General features: G+C 44.4%; 1 protein-coding gene across 1 annotated transcript in view; it reads right to left on the bottom strand.

The window, feature by feature from the left end:
- Ppm1h (protein phosphatase, Mg2+/Mn2+ dependent 1H) overlaps positions 1–23331 on the bottom strand; it is a 238443-nt gene that overhangs the window by 93705 nt on the left and 121407 nt on the right. The window contains exon 4 of the mRNA XM_027392288.2: positions 22278–22390. Coding sequence (XP_027248089.1) covers positions 22278–22390 — 113 coding nt within the window. The remainder of the gene's footprint in view (positions 1–22277; positions 22391–23331) is intronic.

The following is a 23331-nucleotide window of genomic DNA, read 5'->3' on the forward strand; positions in this document are numbered from 1 at the left end:
AGTTCAAAACATAAAAAAAAAAAAAAAAAAATGGGCATGAAAGGATGGCTCACTTGGTAAAGTGCAAGCAAGATAACCTGAGTTTGAATCCCCAGCCCACATCTGTCATCTCAATGTTCAATGCTCTGGAGGCAGAGACTTGCTATCTAGTCAGTCTAGCCAATTGGCAAGCGGGCTCCAGATTCAGTTAGAGTCTCTCTCTAAAAAACTATGGTGGACAGAGATTGAGGAATATAACCAACACTGACCTCTGGCCTCCATACCTATACATGTACACACACACACACACACACACACACACACACACACTCACACACACACACAGACAGACACCACAAAACTACAGTCACATCTTTCAAAGACAAATAAGAAAGTTCACACTTTCTTGTGTTTGGCTGGAGTCACTTAAAAGCCTTTGTTGTAGCTGTGAGGCCTCCGTCACGGGGAAGCAGCATCTTCATTTGGTTTCCACATGACCAATTCTTGGAAGCTCTAAAGCCTTTGAAGGGTTTCTATTTTTGCCTTGAAGTCTGGTGACCTCAAAGTTCCCAGGAATCTCACAGATGCAGAGTGTGTGAGTGTGATTTATCTCTGCCTATATAGCATTCCCACCAAAGAGAGGTCCCTGTGTGTGTGGCATTTCTGTATTGACACTGCTTGTGTGTTTATTTGTATTTAAATTGTTTTCACAAATCTAAGGAATTGAAAGATGAGTCACAATGCATATTTATGGAGAATTAACCCCCAAACTCAGCTTGTTAACATAATCAGTGTTTGCTGTACTTTGCCTGTGGGACATATGCATTGTCAAAGTTCCAAATACTTTATCTTTCCACCTACATGATTGCAAATTGCTGCAGTCTCTATACTGGCTATATTTTATTTAAATCTTTAAACATTGGAGAAAAGTCTTTCTCTCTCTCTCTCTCTCTCTCTCTCTCTCTCTTTTTCTCTCTCTCCTCCATTTCTCCCTCCACCCCTCTCTGTTTCTCTCTGTATGTGTATAACATATTGGGCAGAGCTTTTACAGAGCCAAGAAACTTGACAGCTAAGGAAATTGTTCACTGCAATGTGAATACTTCTTAAAAATTGTTTTTTACCATAAGAGAAATGCCCAAAAGACCTCTACTAGTTCTGAGGGGTAGATACCAACTCTAACCATATGACCAGCCATGCCCTAGAGCTAGCTTCAGTATTTTACTTAGACCCCTAAGGTTGGTCCCATTGACATAGATCTTATCTACAGTGCAAACACAATAGATAACTGTCTTCAAATCAACAAGGACGAGAAAGAACACAGAAAGGAAAATAAAGCTTGGCCTCACAAACTAATTATCTGACAGCAGCCAACAGCAGAGCAGGCAGTGGTGGCAGTAGAGAAACAACATGCAGCCAAAATATCAGAAGGTGGCAAGAGCCAAAACCTTGGGCCTAAGGATCTCACGATTATGGAAGAACAAATTAGCAGAATTTTATGCCTTTTCTGACATGCTCGATTATTTTCCTATGTAACCTGTTATTTATAGAGGAAAGGACAAATTAGTTTTAAAACAGTATGTGGATTTCTTGGAGAGGTTTATGAGTGAAAAAAAGACTAGAAAGATATACCTCAAACTCTTACTAGGAATTTGAGAGTGGTGAGAGTATAGATCTCTCCTTTTTGCCTATTTGGATTTTCTATAATAAATATGACACATATAAAATAAAAATTACATGAGCTTATTAGAATTAAAAATACCCCTAACTTGAACACTTGAATTTTCATGCTAAAGTTGGTTTGACTTCCATAGTTAGGGCAGAGCTTTCTGTACACTGCCAGAACATGCCAGGCGAACATGCCTATCGCCTGCTTCTCACTGTGCCAGATAGGGTATGGAGAATTCCCCTAAAAGACCATCATGCATCTCAGCATTTTGTGAGTCAAGAGAGACACACTGTTTAGAAGGCATACTTATTACCATGTAAAGGATGGATGAGAGCCATCTCCTTCAAAGGCCACTTGTCTGTGGATAGTCAGCATTTTAGCCACAGCTAACGACTCTGGATTCTGGAACGTAGGGACGAAAGATGACTGCTGTCTGGCATGAAGTAATGGGTATGGCTCCTGGCAGAGGGACCTCACTCCTGGGACTTTAACTGGCTCAGAGACCCAGGCAGACAAAGGCTCCCATGGGGGTCCAGGTGGTATCCTACAGTTCCTGTACTGATTTCACTGCCCCACAGTGTGCCACAGACTTTGGGTCACTGTTTTAGAGACTCAATAAAATGCCAGGAGTGGTTTCCACCTGGTCCCCACAGTGTTTGACTCATCAGAGAAAACCCAGAGAGTTTCTGTCATGGGTGGTGGTCAGGTGGGTGTTTTTCAGGTTGGTAGCTGGGCTCTGTGTTGTGGTCATGTTTGATAGGTATGCTCACCCAGAGGGACTCAGTACTTTGGCGCTAAAGCTGTGTATGCATGAACCAAACAAGCAACAGGGGGCTCAGAAGACAGGAGCTTCCTACCACCTGTCAGCCAAACTGCTGTCCCATGTTCAGGAAGCCACAAAACCAGCCAGGAAGCACAGAGGCCTGGCCTGTCATTCAATTGCAGACTCTGCTATAGGCTAAAAAAGAACACTTAATAACCATATCTCCTGCTATATGTAAATATATATATATATATATATACATATATATATATATTTGTGTGTGTGCTATATGTAACAATATATATATATATATATATATTATATATATACACACATGCTATATATACAATATGTATGTGCTACATGTAACAATAGAGACATTATAAGGTAGAGATGAGCAAAAAGATACTGATGACTAGGAGGGAAGAATCTAGCCTGGAGGCTGGAGACACTTTTGTACTAAAAAAATCTCGCAGGATCAATTGGTCCTCTTCTTAAAAGGGCAAACCAAAACCCAAACCAAAACAACCTGAGCTTTTGTTTTGTCTTTTAAAACGACACCTGCTATAACATGTATTTAATTTTTCTTTAGCAGTCCAAGGTGACAAACATTATCTTTACTTTGCATATGAACAGCAGCCATGTCAGTCTTTAAACAATGCTCCTGAAGTCCCCAAGAAAGAATGAGGAGCAGGGTTACTTGGGCTCAAGTATACCTGCTGGGCCATATATTGGAAATCTACTCCATCCTGCCACCAGTTTAGAGAGCTCAAGTCGACTCCTATTGTCTTTAAGGTATCAGCTAATGGCTGCAGGATGTCCTGGCCTTGGTGGTGGTGAATGGCTCCTTTCTAAATAACAACAGACTTAGGCCCAGAGGAGTTTACACTCATACTGAAGGCTAGATGATACAGCAGCTTTGGAGCACCTGAAAGCCAAATAGTATGAGAAGCTACAGAGTGTCTTTAGGATTAAGGGAAGTAATTGGTATTTGCCCTTTATACATAATAGAAGTCTTCTGCCATTGTCCCCACCTTTGTATGCTTACTTAAGATGAAGCATGAATAAACTGGACACTTTCAGTATTAACTAATTGCCCTCCTGATATGATCTTATGTCTCCTCTTTTCTTTAACTCTGGATAGCTAGCTTTCCCTCATCCATACTCCCCCACTCAGGACCAGACCTGGGGCTGTTCAGCTGGTCCCCATTGCAGCACTGAAAACACCAGTCCTCCACATATGGTCCCACAATGTGGGACTAACACAGATGGCACCTGACATAAACCACCTCTTGGTCAGGCAAGAAGTCTGTCTGGTCCTTTCAGGCCTATGAATCCATTCATGGCACTGTGTTGCTCAGCTGTATGGGATCTGATTCAGGAGAGACAGGGGGACCTAGGTTGAGATCTGGCACTTCCACTTGTCACCTGTAACTTTGGTCTGTAATCTTTGAACCTCTCAACAAGACTGAACTTCCTCCTCCATAAAACATGGCCACCTGCTGCATGGCCCACTACAAAGATTCAGTGCATCAGTGCCATCCCAGGACTGAATGCGGCATGAAGGTGGGTAAGTGGCATGAGCGGGGACAGTGTCGGGAACAGCAGTTGACTTCACCTGCTTTGAGGGTGCTCTTGAAGGTAAGACTAATTGTTCGGCACTTGACAAAACAGGAGAAAGTATAACACAAATTGGTACAACCTCTCCCCAGTTCTTGGCTCATTTTCCCACTGGTCCCTTTGCTCTCGGTGGATAATTAGAGAGAACACTTGTCAAATACAGAAAGTTGGAATTACTACAGTGACTCCAAAACCCATCACAGATCGTTAAACATTAATGAGAGGTGCATAACTCAGAGAGGAGGTAGATGACATTTCTTCACAGAAATCCTTTGGCTTTTTAGTCTCATTAGTGCCAATGAATTTCCGGGATGAAGAAGTCAGGATGGGGGAGGTCAGTGCTTGGGCCAGACGGAAAGCTATGCTTGGATTTACCCCAGGGTTTTCCAGTCATTCTCCTATCTATGCCTCCCCCTGTTCATGGTAGACCACCACTTCTCATCCACATGCCTAGCTGTTTTTGAGCAGTCATAACAACTTTAGGAGGACCCACAACTGAAGAATATCATAGATGCATTATATTTCTTCCTGGGAAGGCCAGCCTGGCTGCTACTTTTTCTTTTGCTTGCACTGGCTTCTACCCCATGTTATTGGTGAGCACATGGCCTCCCATCCTTTGTAAAATCTAATACAGCTGTCCACCTTCTATGTCATTTCAGATACCCAAGGTCAGTCATGCTCCAAAACATTGCACAGAAAATTCCAGAAACAACTCAGAAGTATTAAATAATGTTTATTGGAAAGCATACTATTAAAATTATTTGTTACCTGTTATCTTATACCATGCCCAGCTTATGAACTAATATTTCTCATAGGCATGAAGTATAGGAAAAAACTGGAATATACAAGGCCCTGTAGGACCCCGGCCTCAGACATCCACTGGGAAACTTGGAATGCATTCCCTACAGCTAACGAGTCTTAACTTCTGTAATGCTGGAGATGTTGAACCGGTGAATTTCCATTCAGACAATTACCAGGGACAAAAATAGCGAAATTAGAACAAATGGGCGTGACCCAGAAGGAAAAGAGAGAGTGCATACCCAGAGAGACCACTTACTCTGGGGCCAGCATGTGGAGAGGCGCTGTTGGGGGACACCAAAGTCCCTTGGCTTATGTCCTACATTGCCGAGGGGAAACATGTGCTGCAAATTTAGGTATGCCCTAAATTAGTGAGTGGAGATCACGGCTGCAGATGCTAGACAGAGCCACACCACCAATCTGAAGCAAATCTGTCTGAAACGTTGGGCAATAGCTGCAGTGAGCAGAAACATTTTGGGCATATGGAGGCCTCAGCCTTCAGAGCAATTTGAAATTTTGAACCATAAAAAACTGACTCAAATTAGATCCATGTGATCCTGAGTGTAATGGAAGCACCAGGCACACCAACAATCTTACTCATCAAATTACGACGCCTAAGTTTTTTCTCTCCACATTGTCTTTCTCGTGGCAAATACCCTGTAAGCGCTAGTGGGTGCCAGGCACTTCTCTATGACCCAGGGAACAGGCACACCTGTCTAGGGAGGTATGCAGAAGTGTCAGTGAGGAGGCCCCAAAGGGCACAGTCACACTGAGGCCAAAGAAAGTAGGGGAGCCCTAAGAAAGTCAAATGGAGTGCTGTTCAAGCAGAAGCATTTATACGTGTGTGCACGCACATGCCTACGTGTGTGTGTGTGTGTGTGTGTGTGTGTGTGTGTGTGTGTGTGTGTGTCTGAACAGCAGGGGGACCAGCAGTGTGTGAGCAGCTAGGCAAACCCTGTGTAGTGGCTCAAGGGATGATGGGGGAAGTACTTCTGCGTATGTTTATCTTATTGATTGTTAAATAAAATACTGTTTGGCCAATGAGACAGCAAGTAGACGGGACTAGGAGTCAAAGAGAATTCTGGGAAATGTAGTAGAGAAGTGATGATCCAGGCAGGAAGTGACATAGCAAGGAGACTCATATTTAAGCGAAGGAGAAACAGGAAGGCCCTCTTTTCCCCTCAGCTCCTGCTACAGGGGCACGATGTGATCCACCGGCAAGGAGGGACGCCAATAAGGCGTCCGATAAGATAAGTCTTATAACATATATAGATTTATGATAGTTAAGACTGAGCTAGCTGATGAGAATCCTAGTCATTGGCCAAGCAGCTTTGTACCTAATATAAGTTTCTGTGTATTTATTTGGGCCTAATTCGGGCGGGCGGCTGACATAAAGCGTACACGAGGCGGTGGGGCTCAGCAGCTTTTGGCAGAAAGATTTATCGTAACACAAGGGCAGCACAGGGAGAGGGAGACCAGAGAGGAGAGCTGGGCCAGTTGGGAGGATCTTTAAAGAAGAGTTCAGATGAGCTCAACAACCAGTTCTGAAGAGTTTGGGGCGGGGTTTATCTTCCCCCCCCAATGTTATCCTTGGTAGAAACCAGTGTGGTGCCTGACAGAGCTGGGGAGGGAGGGCATTGCGTTAGTTGACATTCAGGGAGAGATGGTGCGAGGACAAAGGGGATGCGATGGAGGCAACAAAAGGCATTGTATTCCAGGTGGAATGTGGAGTCTAAAATGACAGGGTGTATGTTAGGGCAGACTGGAGGTGGGGCTCATCGGAATTAGCCATCTCTGTACCATTCCAGGCTCTTGTGCACCTTTCCCTAGTAGTGTTGTTTCAAGTCAAAGGGCACCTAACTTTCAAGCTCTCTTAATACCACAGACATGGTATCAACACTGTCACAAACTTTTCAGGGAGAAATACCAGTCACAAAAGCAATTTCGAGAGGAGTTGAGCCTACTTTTGGACGAGCTTTGAGGGGATATAAAGTGAGATTTGATTCCTGTCACAAATGAGTTGGTGCCCATTAGGGAAGAAAGAAGAGAGAACCAATTATGCCGAGTGTGGAAGTGAAACAATAGCTCAGAGAAGGCAGGCCCCAAGTACCTGGCATGTGGAAGGCACCATCGAATAGGGGTCTATCTGGCATGGCACTGGGGAGGCAGCAAAGAAGTGATGCTTAGGTTGAATTTTCTGGGTACCATCCCAAGTTGTGCTTCAGGGATGAGGATGGAAGAGCACAGCTCAGAATGGGAAGTAGCAGTTCAGTCCTGGGGGATTTGAGTGCATGGTCTGGCATTGTTGCATGGGGATTGATAGGAAGTGACAGGACAGGGAGAGAGCAGTTGACAGAGACTGCCACCTGCCCCCCAATGACCCTAGCCATAAGCTCTTTAGCCACTGTGTTTTTCATCTGTCATAGGGACTGTCGAGATGGGTATAAGGGGTGAAGCTAAAATACACAGCCCAGGAAAGATACACTGGCCACTGACAGGATTAGTGGCTGATAAGGAGAGGGAAGAGGAAAGGGGAGGGAAGTAAGGCATTGTTAAATCACCCTATGTCTTTGGTTTGGGCAGTATTATGGTTAGAATATGGCATTGTGTCCCACAGGCTCATGTACACAACACTTGGTCCTAAGATGGCCTGTTTCAGCAGGTTGAGGAAACCTGGGGGGCATGAGCTCTAGCTGGAGGCGGTGAGCAACTGGAGGCAGGACTTCCGGGTTATAGACACTTCAGGTTCCAGGCTGTGCTCTTGTTTCCTGATTTGCCACAGTATGAACAAGGTATACCATGAGCTCACGTAGCCACGCAAGTGTCCATTCCAATGGCCATGCCTTCCCCACCACCTTCCAAGTTGTAAGACAAAATAAACCTTCAAGTTTTGTTTTATTTGTTTTTTGGATAGGTTCTTGGTCACAGCCTGAGCTACAGAGTTAGACCCTGTCTCAATCTTACCCTGCCTCCTAGAAAAAACAAGAGTTGAGTGTGTATTAAGGGCAGTTGTCCTTAGTGCTTTTAGGTAGTATTTAAGTTAAGGGCATTAGTAGCTGGGATAGATAAACCCTAAAAGTCCCAATGGCATAACACAGGGTGTCTACTTCCTGTAAGGATATAACATACCTTTAGCACAGGGTGTTGTGGGAGGCTCTGTTCCACAAAGGAAAGGGGAGAGGCTGCAGGTGCTTTGCCCACACCAGCAAGCACATTTGAGACACTGTGGTTTGTCAACTTCTAGGTGCAGAGGGGCAAGAAGGAGGGCAATACGTATTGCAGATTCCTGGGGGTGGTGTGACATCATCAGAAACCCAGTGGCTTAGATGGCATTGAGTCTCTCCTGGTTCTGGAGACTAGATGCAGGAATCGGGGTCACCAGGGTCATTGGCCTCCCAGGGCTCTGGGGAAGCATACTTCCTTCCTTCTCTCAGTTTACGGCAGTTGCTGGCACACTTTGGTGTTCCTTGCCTTGTGTCTCTCCATGACCATCTTACTTAGATGACAGCTACTGGATTTAGGGCAGACCTTAATCCGGTATGACCGGTATGAAAAGATCCCATTTCCAAATGAGGCCACATTCATGGATACTGGAGATTTGGAACTGAACATATCATTTGGTCTCTCTCTCTCTCTCTCTCTCTCTCTCTCTCTCTCTCTCTCTCTCTCTCTCTCCCTCCCTCCCTCTCTCTCTCTCTCTCTCTCACACACACACACACACACACACACACACACACTTCAAATGGTGTGTACTCGCATCCTCTGACTGAAACATTGCCACGTAGCCATGCGCTTAATGTATACAGGGCAGAGGAAGATGGTCTTCACACTCAGGAGAAAGAGGAAAGCAGTTGGAGAACAGCTCTTCAGCTTCACAGTACAATCTGTGGCAGCGAAGATGAGGCAACTAGATTGCAGGGGCTGACTGGAAAGGATACACTGGAGCCTGTCCTAAGAGTTTACCTAGGGGTTGCAGGTATGGATGGAGAACCCTGGATACAGAGGAAACCAGCCAGGGAGAAGCAGACAGGTCATTATGTAAGCTGAGGGCAGTCAGGGAGGCAACAGGGAAGGAGTGGGAGGGGCAGATGAAGATACCTGGGGACAGACATGATGGATAGACGGTTTCAGAGGAGGCAAGACTAGTCACACTAGTGCAAGATGGCCTCATATCTCTGAAAGTGAATACAGCAGGGTGTGAAGCCTGTGAAACACAGGATGTTAAGGGAACAGAGGGCTGGAGTTTGTCTTGCTTTTCAAGAGCATTGCCCAATTTCTTTTAGGTGTATCCTGGGACATATTCTGCACAAGCTCGCCGTACATTTTGATATACTTGTATACTTACACTGCCCATGGATATGTTAGGAAAACCCGTGAGTGTAATTTCTCTCTGCCAAGTACCGCTGGACATTTGCAGTGTAGTGAGCCTGAAAATTCCTGCAGAAATAAATGTTGGCTGGTCCAGGAGACTGCCTGCTGGTAATGTAGCAAAACAGTAATTAACACCTGGCTAATGCAATTACACCTCTGCTGCCAAACCGAAGGTACTGCCTGGTGGGACATCATCTCTTCTGAGAGGCTCTGCACATCAGACTGTGGCAGAAGTAGGTGCTTGTCTAGGGAGGTAAGGGTCACGCTTGCATTCCTTTTGGAGGAATACTGGTGGCTGTGACATACAAACATGACTGTCCTGGAGCAGCTCACTTGGATACACTTATCCCAGATAAGGTCTCTACTCTCTTTCCTGTAGTGACAAAGAAGGTGGAGAGATGCTGGGCGTTTTGTTCAAGATCACAGAGCAACTCAAGTGCCCTAGGCCAGAGCCAGAATCCAGTTTGACCATGCACCTGCTTCACCCCAGTGCTCTTGTCCATGACTACACCAGGCCTCTGCTGTGAGATCCCATGTAAATAAAGAGTGCAGGAAGTGTATAAAAGTCTAGTCATTTATTAAAAGTGATGACCCTATTCGCCCTGAGGGCTCAAATATACATTTGGGAAAAGGACCTTGACATATTGATGGCAATTTGACCTGCCAGTCCGAGAGCATGAAGAACATAACCAAGAAAAGCAGAAAAGCCAAAAACAAAAAGCCAATATAAACTAAACCAGAAGCTAGCTACATAAAAACCTGGGCACAGAAAAGCAAGAAAACATGTGGATAGCAAACAAGGAGAAAACCAACTATATGAATCCAATCTTCACAGGCAAGCCTGATTGATAGATAGCCTGGGCCATTTCTTTTGTGTTGATAATGCCACTGAAAGAGACAAGGAAAGAGTCTAGCAAGAGCCAAGTGATGAAGCATAGCACAATATAGAAGGCTGGGGGAGCTTTGGGCAGTTCTAGGACGCTTCTTCCATGTATGAGCTCCCTAGGAATTAGTGACCTTGACCCCACAGCTAAATCTTTCAAGACAAAGAAACAAATACCAGCCCCATGCAAAACAAACCATTAAGCACAAAAAGACAACTTGTGACTGTCAACTGCCTGGTGGCGATGGTGTGTCTGGATTAAAGAGCTTTGCAGAAATAAGACTTTTGGATACATTGGAATTAAAAAAAATTCACACAGACCAAGAGCTGGAAAGAGTATTACAGTATGCCCAATATGCCCCAAAGTAACTAAATTGTCATCGTAAACTATCTGGAGATACTCAGGTGTGCTGGTACTTGCACACGGGTGTGGTCTGACTTTATTCAGGATGCTGCCCAGATCCAATAAGGTAAGAATAGAGTTCTGGGATCCAGCACTAATATTTGGCAGTAATATTGGCTGGGTGGTATTCTACACTGGATTGCCATAGCAGCTGCGAAAGCAATCTGAAAAGTTCATAACATACACTTCACTTCAGCTCAGGAGGTCATGTAGCCCTTTTATTTCAAGTTGCTTCTTCTATAATGCAAAGTTGATGTGACCCTTACATCATACTCTTATTGTAAACGCAGATACATTAAAGGGGAAAACTTTTCTCTTCGTAGTAGATGCAAAAGAAGGTATACTGATAATCACTACTCATACGTTATCATTTACTAAGTGCTTCCCGCACAGCAAGAAGGTGTTTGGAATGAGCACTTTATTTTTCTCCATTTTTTATTTGAATTAGAAACAAGATTGTTTTATGTGTCGATCCCAGTTCCCTCTCCCTCACCTACAACTCCCCCCCCCAACTAAAACCCTACCTATTACATACTCATTCTGCTCCTCAGGGAGGTTGAGGACTTCCAAAGGGGTCTTCAGAGTTTGTCATATCCTTTGGGATAGGGTCTAGGCCCACTCCCGTGTGTCTAGGCTCAGGGAGTAACCCTCTATGTGGAATGGGCTCCCAAAGTCCACACCTATGCTAGGGATAAGTACTGATCCACTAAAGGAGGCCCCATAGATTTCCGAGGTCTCCTCACTGGCACCCATGTTCCTGGGATCTGGATCAGTCCCATGCTGGTTTCCCAGCTATCAGTCTGGGGACCAAGAGCTCACCCTTATTCAGGTCAGCTGTTTCTGTGGGTTTCACCAGCCTGGTCTGGACCTCTTTGCTCATCACTCGTTCTTCTCTGCAACTAGATTCCAGTTCAGTTCAGTGATTAGTTGTGGGTGTCTGCTTCTACTTCCACCAGCTGCTGGATGAGGGCTATAGGATAGCATTTAAGTCAGTCATCAATCTCATTTAAGGTAGCCTCTCCTCTGTTGCTTAGATTGTTAGTTGGTGTCATCTTTGTAGCTCTTCAGATCTTTCCCTAGTGCCTGATTTCTCTTTAAACCTAAAATGCCTCCCTCTATTATGGTATCTCCTTTCTTGTTTTCTTCTATTCTTCTCCCGACTCAACTTTGGAATGAGCACTTTCAATGCACCCAGTTAGCATAGTGCTGAGATGATTTTATGTGTTATATGCCTTCCCCTCTCTCATGATGATGTGAACCACATTGGAGCAGGACTTTTGTGATCATTATTACTCAGATCTCTAGTTTCCAGGCTATATGTAGTAGGAATGCAAGCACATTTGAAATGGAATTAATTCATTAACTCATATGTCTTAACTTGGGCCACTTCTCTCTGATCACCTGACCCCCCCACCCACGCTGGTCTTGGCTGGGTCCTCACTTCCTTCCATTCTCCTCTCAGCTCCATCCTCCTTTCCTCCTGCCCCATGTGAAACTGCAATCTGTACCTCTCTGCATAGTCAGTCCTTTGACTTTTCTCTTTAGAAATCATCATCCTGCACACCCAACATTTTACTGCTGTGTTTTTTCCCCATTCCAGATCTACTGTAAGAGCTTGGGTTTGCCTGGAACCTGGCCATGTCCTCCTGCCTATGACAACCACGATGCCAGGGGCAGGTCTTATCTGGTAAATCTGGAGTGAAAGAATTGAAGCATATGCCATTTTCCTGGGGTTTTCGAGTATTAGCTCCAACCTGTGTGGCCTTGTAAGGAGTAGAAGCTAGCGCCTTCCACGCACAGTGAGACAGGATGCTGTCTGCAGGACTGAGGACCAACTTCTCCATACTCTAGCCCTTGGATTTTTCTATTTTCCTGCACTTTATCCCCATCACACCAGCTCACTTACAAAGACTGCATGCAGACTTTCTTCCTACCTGCTGGCTACTAATACCCAATCCACTTTTGCTGCTGGAGTTTGGTGCCTTTCTTCAGTAAAGAAGGACAAAGTTGAAGGTCAAAGGCCTAGAGTCTCCAGATAACTTCCTACAGCAAGCAATCATCTGAAAACCACACACAGCAACTAGGAATCAAAAACCTTACCACGAACCATTTAAGGCCACCACATGCTACTTCCTGCTGATGGCACATCAACGAAGGTTGCATTTACAAAAACAACTACGGTTTCACCAAAGTATCGGTACCATGAAATGACCCAAAATGCCAACCTAGCCTGCAAACACTATTCATAACCACAATGACACTGCAGAATAATATAGCAAAGAGGACTACCTGCAGGATCTGTCACTGTGTATTCTGACCTCGGCAGTAATCTACAGTGTGATTCCTATCACTAGGGACAAGAATAAAGAAAATAACAAACATGCTTGAGTGACTCCTTTCATTAAAACACAGAGCTTTTTCTGTCTCTGATATTACCTGCATTTGCTTACTCCAGTATCAGAAATGGATGCTTGCCTGCATCCTGTGCTGGAAGACAGAGTCCAGTGTTCCTCAATCATAACACACAGTGGCTCCTCAGCACAGTGCCCGGCAGATGCCTGGCTCATAAATATTTGTTGAATTTTGCTCAGCTTATGTCTGATCTTCTGATCTGAGGCTCCTAACAAATGCACAAAGAGAATTATACAAGTTGGGTTTTTGTGTGTGTGTGTTTGTGTGAATGTATGCACATATTTGTTTTCGTTTTGTGTGTGCACACACATGCATGTGAAGCTAAAAGTTAATATTGAGTGACTTCCTCAATAGCTCTCCACATTTTTTGAGACATCATCTCTCACTTAACATGGAGCTCATTGATTCAGTTAGATATTTAGCCAGAATGTTCCAAAGGTCTGCATGTGGTTACAGGTATGTGCTACCTTTTCTGGCTTTTTATGTTGGTTCAGGAGAACCAGATGCAGATCCTCATGACTAAGCACTTCTGACTGACTGAGCCATCTTCTAGTGCAAACCATCCAGGGTTATTACAAGTAAACGTCAGATGGGGTCCAGAATATTAATAAACGATCCATTCCTCTTTCAACTCTACTAAAGAGGATATCAAAAAAGAAGAAATGACCTCATTAAAAAAATATCAAAAGTTGTAGTTTGAGAGTAGATAAGAGACTCAACTATTCAACTGAACAGTTCTCTGATCTTACTATGACAAATGTGTCTTAGGAGAACAAAGGGTATCAAAGTTCCCCCACAGTCACACCCTACCTGGGACTGCAATCTGTGGTATAAAGTCACTATTGCCTTCTCCAGGGAATTTTCTCTACAGACAGACATTTGGCACGCTGTTTATGGGAGAATTTTCACAGTCACATTCTTCTCCAAGATGAAGGCACTCACAGTGACTCAGCATTCTCTTTACTACCCCTGACAGCTTGAAGCTGATCAAGCCGCATCTTTTCTATAGTCAACAGTGATGAAGTTAAAGGAACAAAAGAGGATACTTGCACTGGGGCTTTAGAAAATGACCCCCCAGTTTAGCTGCATGGGAACAAAGGAAAAGAATGAATGGCAATCAAACGGCGGCACCAATACTAACTGAACTTCATTTGACCCCTTCTCAGTGCTCACTGGTGGTCCACATTACTAACTGTCCGCTAAAGTCAACTCCCTCAGGCAATGGTTCTCAACCTTCCTAACACTTTCACATGTTGTGGTGACCCCCCAACAGTAAAATTATTTTTGTTGCTGCTTCATAACTGTTGTGAATAGTAATGTAAATATCTGATATGCAGGATATCTGATATTCAACCCCTGTGAAAAGGTTGTTTGACACCTCCTCCCCAAAGGGGTCGTGGCCCACAGGCTGAGAACCGCTGCCTTAGGGCCTGGGTACACAGTTCAGACAATACTTCCTGTCAGCCTTCACAGTGTAAGCATGGAATTAGATTCTAGCCAACTCAATGAACTCTGAAGGGATGTGAGCCTCTTCCAGACTTCCTCGGTCCTCTGTACTCTAATTTTTTTCAGTATGACTGGATGGACATGCTCCCTAAACCCTCAGAAGCCAAATATTAATGAGGCAGTCTTTTTCAGCCCAAGTCCCTGGATCAAGGCCACTAGATTTTTGTTTGTTTTTTGAGACAGGTTTCTCTGTAGCCTTGGAGCCTGTCCTGGAACTTGCTTTGCCTGGGGAACTTTGCCTGGGGAACAGGCTGGCTTTGAACTCACAGAGATCCGCCTGTCTTTGCCCCCCAATAGTTGGGAAGGCCACTAGATATTTTTAGTCAATGAAGTTTGGGGTCTATTATTTCCATCCTTAGCTTACCTAATAGATGGATGGCAGTGATGTTTGCACCTTATTTATACAGTTTGAGAAAGCCCATGACTGCCCTTAGTTCTGGTGTCTCCCCCAAAGACATTTTCAAGTGAGCCACCAAGAAGCTGTTTCCTCCTCCCTCTTTCTTTTGCACCCACTTCTTGATGACAAAAGAAGTTACACATTACCTTGGCTATGGGTATGTTTCACTGCATTAGATTAAACTAACCCTCGCTGGCACCACCATCCTCTAGAGTCTTGTTAGTTCATCTTAACTTGGCATGGTCTGGCATGGCCCAAAAGTAGAACCTCATGATCCTTTGTTGTAATCAAAATCCCCTTTGGCTCTAATCTGTCTAACCCTGGGGGCCAGGGATAGAAATGGTCACTAACCTAACCTCAGTAACCTCATGCTAACACTTTCACATGCAAATACTCCTTTTCTACAAATACCATGAGACTCCCTGGCAGGTTAAGAGAAAAGGGAAGATAGTAAAATCACAGCTTGGTTGTGAGCAAGAGCTAAGGCCACAACAGTGTTTTCTTGGGGGTGCACTGGGGGTACACCTCACTCCAGCTAAGGGCATACAAGACTTTTTATTCTAATTCCACTTTTGTATACCTGAACCTATGTTCTGGAATATCATCAGGCTGTCACAAAGAGACCCCAAGCCACAGGATGGAGATGGGGGATGGCCCTTCCTCCTCAGGTCGCAGCACCCTGGAGAGAAAGAGGAAACAACAATCATGCATGAGCTGCATGACTGCGTGCATGTGTGCGTGCCTACCAAATTTTATGCCTCACCCTTAAGCCAGGAGGAGCTGTCCTTCTATAACCCTGAGGTGGCTCCTTCCTCGATCTTTCAGATGCCCAGAGTAGACTATAGAGTAGTGATTCTTTTTTTTTTTTTTTCTCCTTTAGACAGTCTTGTCTGGAGCTCAGGATGCTACTGAACACATTCTGTCTCAGCCTCCCAAAGGCTGAGATTACGGCTGTGCACCAACCATGCCCAGCCATGTGAGTCTTGACTCTTAACCTTAAGCAGCCCACACACATCCTGTGGAGGACTTGCTCTACCACAGATTGCTGACTTCTGATGCAGGATGTCTATGGCAGAGCTAGAACAGTCTAGGTACTTATTGCTGCTGGCTTGGGGAACCATAGGTTGAGGAAAGAGTCTCTCTACAGGAGCCCTTTGTGAGGTCCACAGGGATGTGACAGGAGGGCTGTGACAGGAAAAGAGCAGGTCTGCCCCTCTGTGTGTATTTGTGATCATCCGATTATATTATTTCTTCCTCCTAATCCATTCTGCAGAATTTGGGCAGTGCTAAGCGATACACTGAAGAGATAAAAAGGCAGAAACCTCTACAGTGGAGAACAGTGCTTAAATCTGGTTCTTTTTTTTTTTTTTTGTGAAAGAAAATGAGAGGTATAGCAGATTTAAAGTAGTCAGTAGAATCGGATCAAGGGTATTTCTGGAATCAGCAAAAGGCTCCTACCAAAGGGGCAGCAGCTCACTGGCAGGCGTGGACAGATGAAGCTCTTATGAGCGACAAGGGGCTCTGGTGAAATTCGAGCTCATAAAAAAGGAATGAGCAGTCCTTTATGGTCCCCAGGGTCCCGGAGGCCGTTACATAATGTTTCATTATCTTTCCATCAGCAGAGGGGAGAGGCCTGTGAGAGAAGACGCACAGATGTGTAATTGGTTTTGAATTTAAAATGTAAGTCTTGTTTAATATCTAGCTCCTATCCTCAAGAAAGTTCAGACTTGCTATAGGAATTCACCTCTGACCTAGCAGAGAAAGCTTTAACTTAAATGGGAAAATTCTGCAAACTAAGAATGAGTGAAAGGAAAATTGTAAGGACACCATCCTGGCCAAACCTCCAAGGGGCAGTTAGAATGACGTGTCCAAACCATGCTCCTTTGTAGTGGCATCTTGCCTTGCCAGTGAACTTGTAGTAGTGCCACACCCTTTGGGTGTGGTTTCAGGTGCAGATGTGACTGATTAAGATAGAGGAGGAGCAGCCTTGAGCTCTCTTGGGGTATGGAGAGCATCGCAAGAGCAGAGACTGTATCTTCTGGAGCAGGAAGACCTCTGTGGTTCTTTACTCTTATCTGTGTAAGTCCTCCCCTAATAAACACCTATTTATCATTTATTTTGAGTCTAGCAAACTTTTTTAAACCCCCACCTTCACCCCTTGGACAGCACTGCTAACACAAAATAACAAACTGTGAGATTTTATTTATTTATTTATTTATTTATTTATTTATTTATTTCGTGTGACTTTTGAACATTATTTGTATTGTGCTCAAAACACTGACAACATCACACCATAAAGTCAAAAGGCTGGATACACCTGGCCCAGTGATTCCTCACTCTTGTGTGGAGCTACCTAGTGACCTCTCCACCTTTCCCAGGAGAATTTCAAGTATGTAACCTCATATTCTCAGGAGTCTTTGGGGGCATTTTCAAAGTCTGGGAGACACTCACTTTAAGGAAATCATAAACAGAACTGAATGAAATTCTGACTTTGTGGGAGAATGCTTAATATAACGGCCACATAGGGGGTGGAAAGGCAGCTTACCAATGCTTTCAACAGACTATCTTCAAAATAAAAATGCTTTGCTTAAAGTGGCCTCAAAACTCTGCTGCCTCTAGAAGGTCGACTGTCCTCATTTTGAAAAGCATCTAAGTAATACAGAGAAATCTTGCTTCAGAAAAAAAAAAAAAAAAAAAACCATTAATCTTTTCTGCCCTTATTATAAAGGAATGGGCTGGGTCACTCAAAGGTATTTGCTTGGTGCTTGCTGGGGTGATTTGAATGAGAATGGTCCCCCAAGGCTCATGTATTTGAATACTTGGTGCCCAGTTGGTGGAACTGTTTGGGAAGGATTAGGAGGCGTGGCCTTGTTGAAGGAGGTTGTGTCACTGGGTTAGGTTTTGAGTTTTCAAAAGACTTGTATCAATTTCAATGTGCTGTCTCTGCCTTCTAGTTATGGATTAATATGTGAACTCTCAGTTACTGCTGCAGCATCATGCTTACCTGATGCCATGCTCCCTGTCATGATGGCCATGGACCCTAATTCTTCAAAACCCCCCAAATAAACTCTTTTAGAAGTTGCCTTGGTCATGGTGTCTATATATCACAGTAATAGAAAAGTAACTAAGACAGATGAGACCCATTTACATCAGTCTCTAAGAGCTAGGGTTGGTAATGCATGATTATCATAATCCCAGCACTCAGAAAGCAGAGGTAGGACAATGAGGAGGTCAATCAAGCCTGTGCTACATAGACTCAGTCTAAACAAACAAGCAAATAAAACAGCTTCTAAATGTAGCTATCCGCTCCCTTATACACATAACCCATTCTGGGTAAACTCTGAGATGTCATGGATTGCAAATTGTGTCAGTATTTCATGTGCAAACAGGGAGGAAAAATGTTAACTAGAAACTCTTGCATTAATGATGTTTAAACAAGTCTTAGCATGGATGGATAGATAGGTAGAGTCCCTGACAACATAGTTCTTTTAGTTCAGTCTTGGGTGTCATGGCAGCTCTGCTCCACAGTAGCTGGGGACCTTGGGAAAATTGCTTCTTATAAACTGCACGTATCTGACATTAACCATTCCAACTTCTCACTCTATTATTGACAGGAATTAAACACGGCCTTGTTCTAGTATTAAGCAAGCACCAGGCGCTTGCTTAGCTGTCTCACTGATGCTGTTACTACAATTCTTACAAGCATGGAAATCAAGACGTTAGTGATCCTTAAATGCCTTTCTTTAAGCTGAATGAGTTCACCTCGTCCCAGTTGCCAAACCTTTAGACATTGTTTGAAATAAGCAGTCATGGCTCGACTTCCTCAGTGCCTGAGTTCTCTAGAAACAAAATGAAATCATCTAAGATGGAATCCAGGCACTTTTCTGAACTGAAGAGCAGCACGACCCTGAGGAGCTGATGACTCACACACAACGGGTAAGAGTTTGCACATTGCTTCCCATGACAATCCCATGCTCCCGGTTCATTTTGGCTTAAAGGGAGGAATCCACCCACCATCTGCTTCCCTGCTATATCCCTAGGTGTTGAGATGACTACGTTTGCCTGGGAGAAGTAAAGCAACTGAGTACCATGCAGTGGCTGCATGTCTCTAGTCGGCTAGTGAGCTCAGCTAACAAGAAAAGGGAAGTCAGTCTCCTCTGTGGACCAGGCCTCTGTGCATGAGTCACTCGACACTGTACAAAGAGGACGGCTATGGAGTCAAACACTGGTAAACCACAGACACAACCAGCAGCATTTCCTGAAGACAACACCAGAGCATACACATGGCCTGATGGTAAATCAGATGACGCCCAGATAAGTGGCCCCGAAAACAGCCCTTGACTACAGGCAGCTTCTCAGTCAAACCAAAGCTTCTCTCATTGTTACTCTGTAAGTAATTACAGGATAGTGGCTGCACAATGAAGATTTATTCTTACCCTAAAAACTGTCAAGACTTAAAAGTATAAACACATGACAGTTATTATCTAACAATAGAAAAATTAGCACTTAATTAATCAGGACTGTGTTGCCAGAGTTTTCTGTCAGCTCTAATCATTCTGTTTTTCCTTTACCTGAGTCTTTGGATTCCTGAGTGCTTGTTGACAAATAATAACTTACAGTTTCATAGATATGAAGATGACTTCCCAGTAATTCTTTCTTGAGAATAACAATGTTTTTAAACTAAAATGCTCACAATACATCACTAATAAATAGAGTAGGCAATGATGGTCTGAGATGATATCGGTATCTGTCATTCATGAAAGAGCTGCAAGTAACAACTTATGTGCTCCATAAATGATCATTTGGCTGGCTTAATAAAATACCAGTTCCTATTGCTCTAGGCTTCATTATGAATTATGTTCCACATGTGGGTACCAAACCCAACAAATTAGCTATAAAACCCCAACTTTGTATTTGGATACTAGGGTCTGAGTTCCACAAATATAATTTAAACTTCCTGGGTTGCAGGGTAATTTTTATTCTGTGCATCACAGCTTTATTAAGAAAATGGGTATTTATTAGGCTTTTAAAATTAGAAATAAATGTAAAACATATTTTTTTGCTGGCACTTAGCAAAACAGGGCCTTAGTGAAATTAAAAATTTAACAGCAGGCTCTAAGAAAGATGTCACACAGCTCTAAGAAATGTCACTAAGACTGGCTAAAGTAGCATGACTCTCCTTTCTGAAGGTGTCACTCTCCCAGATTAACCTTTAGCAAGCCATAAGTTCTAGATGTCACCTGGCCCAATGCCAAAATATTTATGCATGTGGAGACCAATGTCTGGAGACTGGTACTTAGGGTAAAATGGCAAAAGCTCAGAAGAGAAACACTGGGCAGAGAGTTTCTGGGATACCCTGTGCTGGAGTTAAATTCTGAACCCCAGGTCATCTGGAAGGGGATGCCTCCCCAGGAGAGCAGGGTGGGGGTGGGTTGTGGCCTGGACTGTCAGTCACTTCCTTAGTGCCTAGGACTAGGGAAGCAAACTCAAGCAGACTGGGAATGAGCAGTAAAGGCAAGAGGACAGTGTGAGCAGGAGGCTGATTCTCGTGTCCAGTCTCTATGAAACCAGAAAGGAGCCATCGTCTCTGCTCACCATTTCTCAACAAGCTTAGGATCTAGAACTGAACAAGAGGCCACCATCTGCCATCTGCCATCTGCACCTCGGTGGCCATTTACAAGTCACTGATTTCTGTGCAGAAGCTGGAAAACTCTTGGGTATGCAATGGAGGAGGGAAGGGACAGGCATGCTGACCTCCATCGCTACCTGTTTGCTGGCTTGAGCCAGGTGTGCTCAATGAGAAACCCGGTAAGAACAGGGAGAGAGAAAGGGCATTTCTTTGAGGCTTCCTGTAGCTCTGGCCTAGTGTTTACACATGTGTGGTTCCTCCCTGCCCTGTCCCTTTAAGGCTGAGGTGGCTAGCACCTTCCTGGGGCCACTCCACTGAATCCTGGTAAGTTCCCATGCATTCTTTCATCCATTGCTGGGACATCCGAGCTGGTGAAACTCACTGGGCACAGGGGATAGGGGGCCATGGGATAAACCCTATCTTAAATACCCTGCCATTTACTAGGCAAAATTTCACACTGACACCTGAGATAGCATGTGTGTCAAACAGAAAACCCACACACTCTTTTAAAATAAATGGACTTTTCAAAGCACTAATCTTTAAACCCCACAAGCTTCTCCTTTGTTTTTTATGTTCTCAGGGGCAAAGGTCAAGAATAGATGCCTTACTGGGAAAAGAGGAATGGAGACTGCTCACCTAGGTCTCCTCTTTGTAAATGGAAGAAAGAGGAGAGTGAATTTCTTCATTGCATTAAGAGGGTTAGTCTTCCAAACTACAGAGGCACCAGCAACGGGGTCTTCCTGTGACAGGGAAGTGAAGGGGTGTGTGTGTGTGTGTGTGTGTGTGTGTGTGTGTGTGTGTGTGTATGCGTGTGTGTGTGTGTGTGTGTGTGTGTGTGTGTGTGTGTGTGCGTGTGTGTGTGTGTGTGTGTGTGTGTGTGTGTGTGTGTGTGTGTGTGTGTGTGTCTTGGGAGGTGGGGTGGGAACATGAGAAGGACTGAAGAGGCAGGTGTGCAGATCAGTGGCCCAGGGCCTAAAGGAATGATAGAATCCCAAGACAGCAGCCCTTCCATGTTTAGAGTCCAGACTTTAGTCATTTTCAAAACTGTTATTCTTTAGGGAAAGGTTCAGTTAGTTACACAGTCAGCCACACCGATACTGAAGAAGCATAATTGTGAAAGAAGGGCCATTTATTTAAGGTGATTAAAGAACAAGAATATCTGCTTCTTTGGTAAGGCTAGGCAAAGGGACACACACACACACACACACACACACACACACACACACACACACACACACACACACACCTCCCAAAGGCATGCATATACAAAGAGCAGCTTCTGGGCACCTAGGGGGCAGAGCCAAGATACTGTGGGGAGCTGCAGTCAACAGGGGAATGTGACAGGACCCTCCAAGCACTCACTCCATTCAGGTCCCCCCTCCCTTCATTGCTCACCAATATCCTGACTTTGCTAAACCAGTGCCAAGGCCAAAAAACCACTTGAATGCTCTTGGCTTTAGATGAACTCTAGCTGCACACACAAGCTGTGGCAATGAACAAGTCACATGCCCTTTACCCTTCAATAGCAATCTGATTGTTCTTAAATGCATTTCTAGCCTTTAATCCCAGCACATGGGAGGCAGAGGCAGGTGGATCTCTGAGTTAGAGGCCAGCCTGGTCTACGGAGCAAGTTCCAGAACAATCAGGGCTACACACAGAGAAACCCTGTCTCAAAACACCAACCAAACAAACAAATGCTTTCTGTTAGGATACAGGAAGCTCGTCCCTTTCACATGTAATCCTAACCAGAATAACTTTCTTTCCAATCGTTTAATTCTTCAAGAGCAGGTAGACTCTGTCAGAAGCACCAGAATGCAAGTTAGGAAGAACTAGGGAGCTAATTTGCTTACCTGCTGTCCCCAGCGTTCGCCACATACAGCTTCCCCAAAAGGCAAACCACAATGAGGGCCGTGCAGCCGCCAGATATATTATACGCACTCCTCTCTCGTTCTATCTGAAGGTCCTGGAGAAGAAAGGAAAGTTAGTGCAATCATGCAGGACCTGGGACTAAAGGAAGCCTTCCTCCCTTCACTTGATACAGTTCCAAAGTCTGCATGTGCTTCCAGAAAGGACAGGCAATCCTCAGAACCTGTTTTCCTACCACCAATGCAGTGGTTTTCAACCTTCCAAAGCTGTGAGCATTTAATACAGTTTCTCATGTGTGGTGACCCCCAGCCACGAAATTATTTCTTCTTACAACAAAACTGTAATTTTGTTGTTATAAATTATAATGTAAATGCCTGATATTCAGAATATCTGATACGTGACCCCTGTGAAAGGTTCGTTTGACCTCCCCACCCTGGGGGGAGGGAGCACTACCCATAGGTTGAGAACCACTGACCTAATGGGCTTCTCTGAAGGACATGACACAAAATACCAGACCACTTCAGAACAGAGAGTGGAACCAAAGGGCCACACACAGACACACCAGGCAAATATGGGAAGAGGAAACTGTAAATCCCAGTTAACAGAAACCACAGCTTATGGGAAATCTAGTCTGTGCGTGGGTTGCTTGAGTGGTCATGTGGGACACAGAATAAGGCTAGGAATGCCAAGTACCTGGACATAAACTAAACTGTTTTTAACGAAAAGCCTCGAGTAAGTAGTTCTTTATAGCCCATCTTAAAGAATGAACTGTCTGCCATTCAACACAGATGCATCTGAACACAGCTTCCTCCTCCATAGCCACAGTTCACAGTATTCCCAACGTTGCAGCAGCCGGCAGACACCTTCCCTACATCAGGCATAGAGCTAAGTGCCTCGCATGGCGCATATGCAATCTTCATTATGGCCTCAGGAGCTTCATTAACTACAGTGTTCACATGCAGAGAATTGGGGTCACTGCCCACATTTACCTGGATAGAGAGTACGCGCTATCTAATACTGGTTCTCTTTCCAAACCCT

Source organism: Cricetulus griseus (assembly GCF_003668045.3).
Source record: "Cricetulus griseus strain 17A/GY chromosome 1 unlocalized genomic scaffold, alternate assembly CriGri-PICRH-1.0 chr1_0, whole genome shotgun sequence".
Taxonomy (NCBI): Eukaryota; Metazoa; Chordata; class Mammalia; order Rodentia; family Cricetidae; genus Cricetulus; species Cricetulus griseus.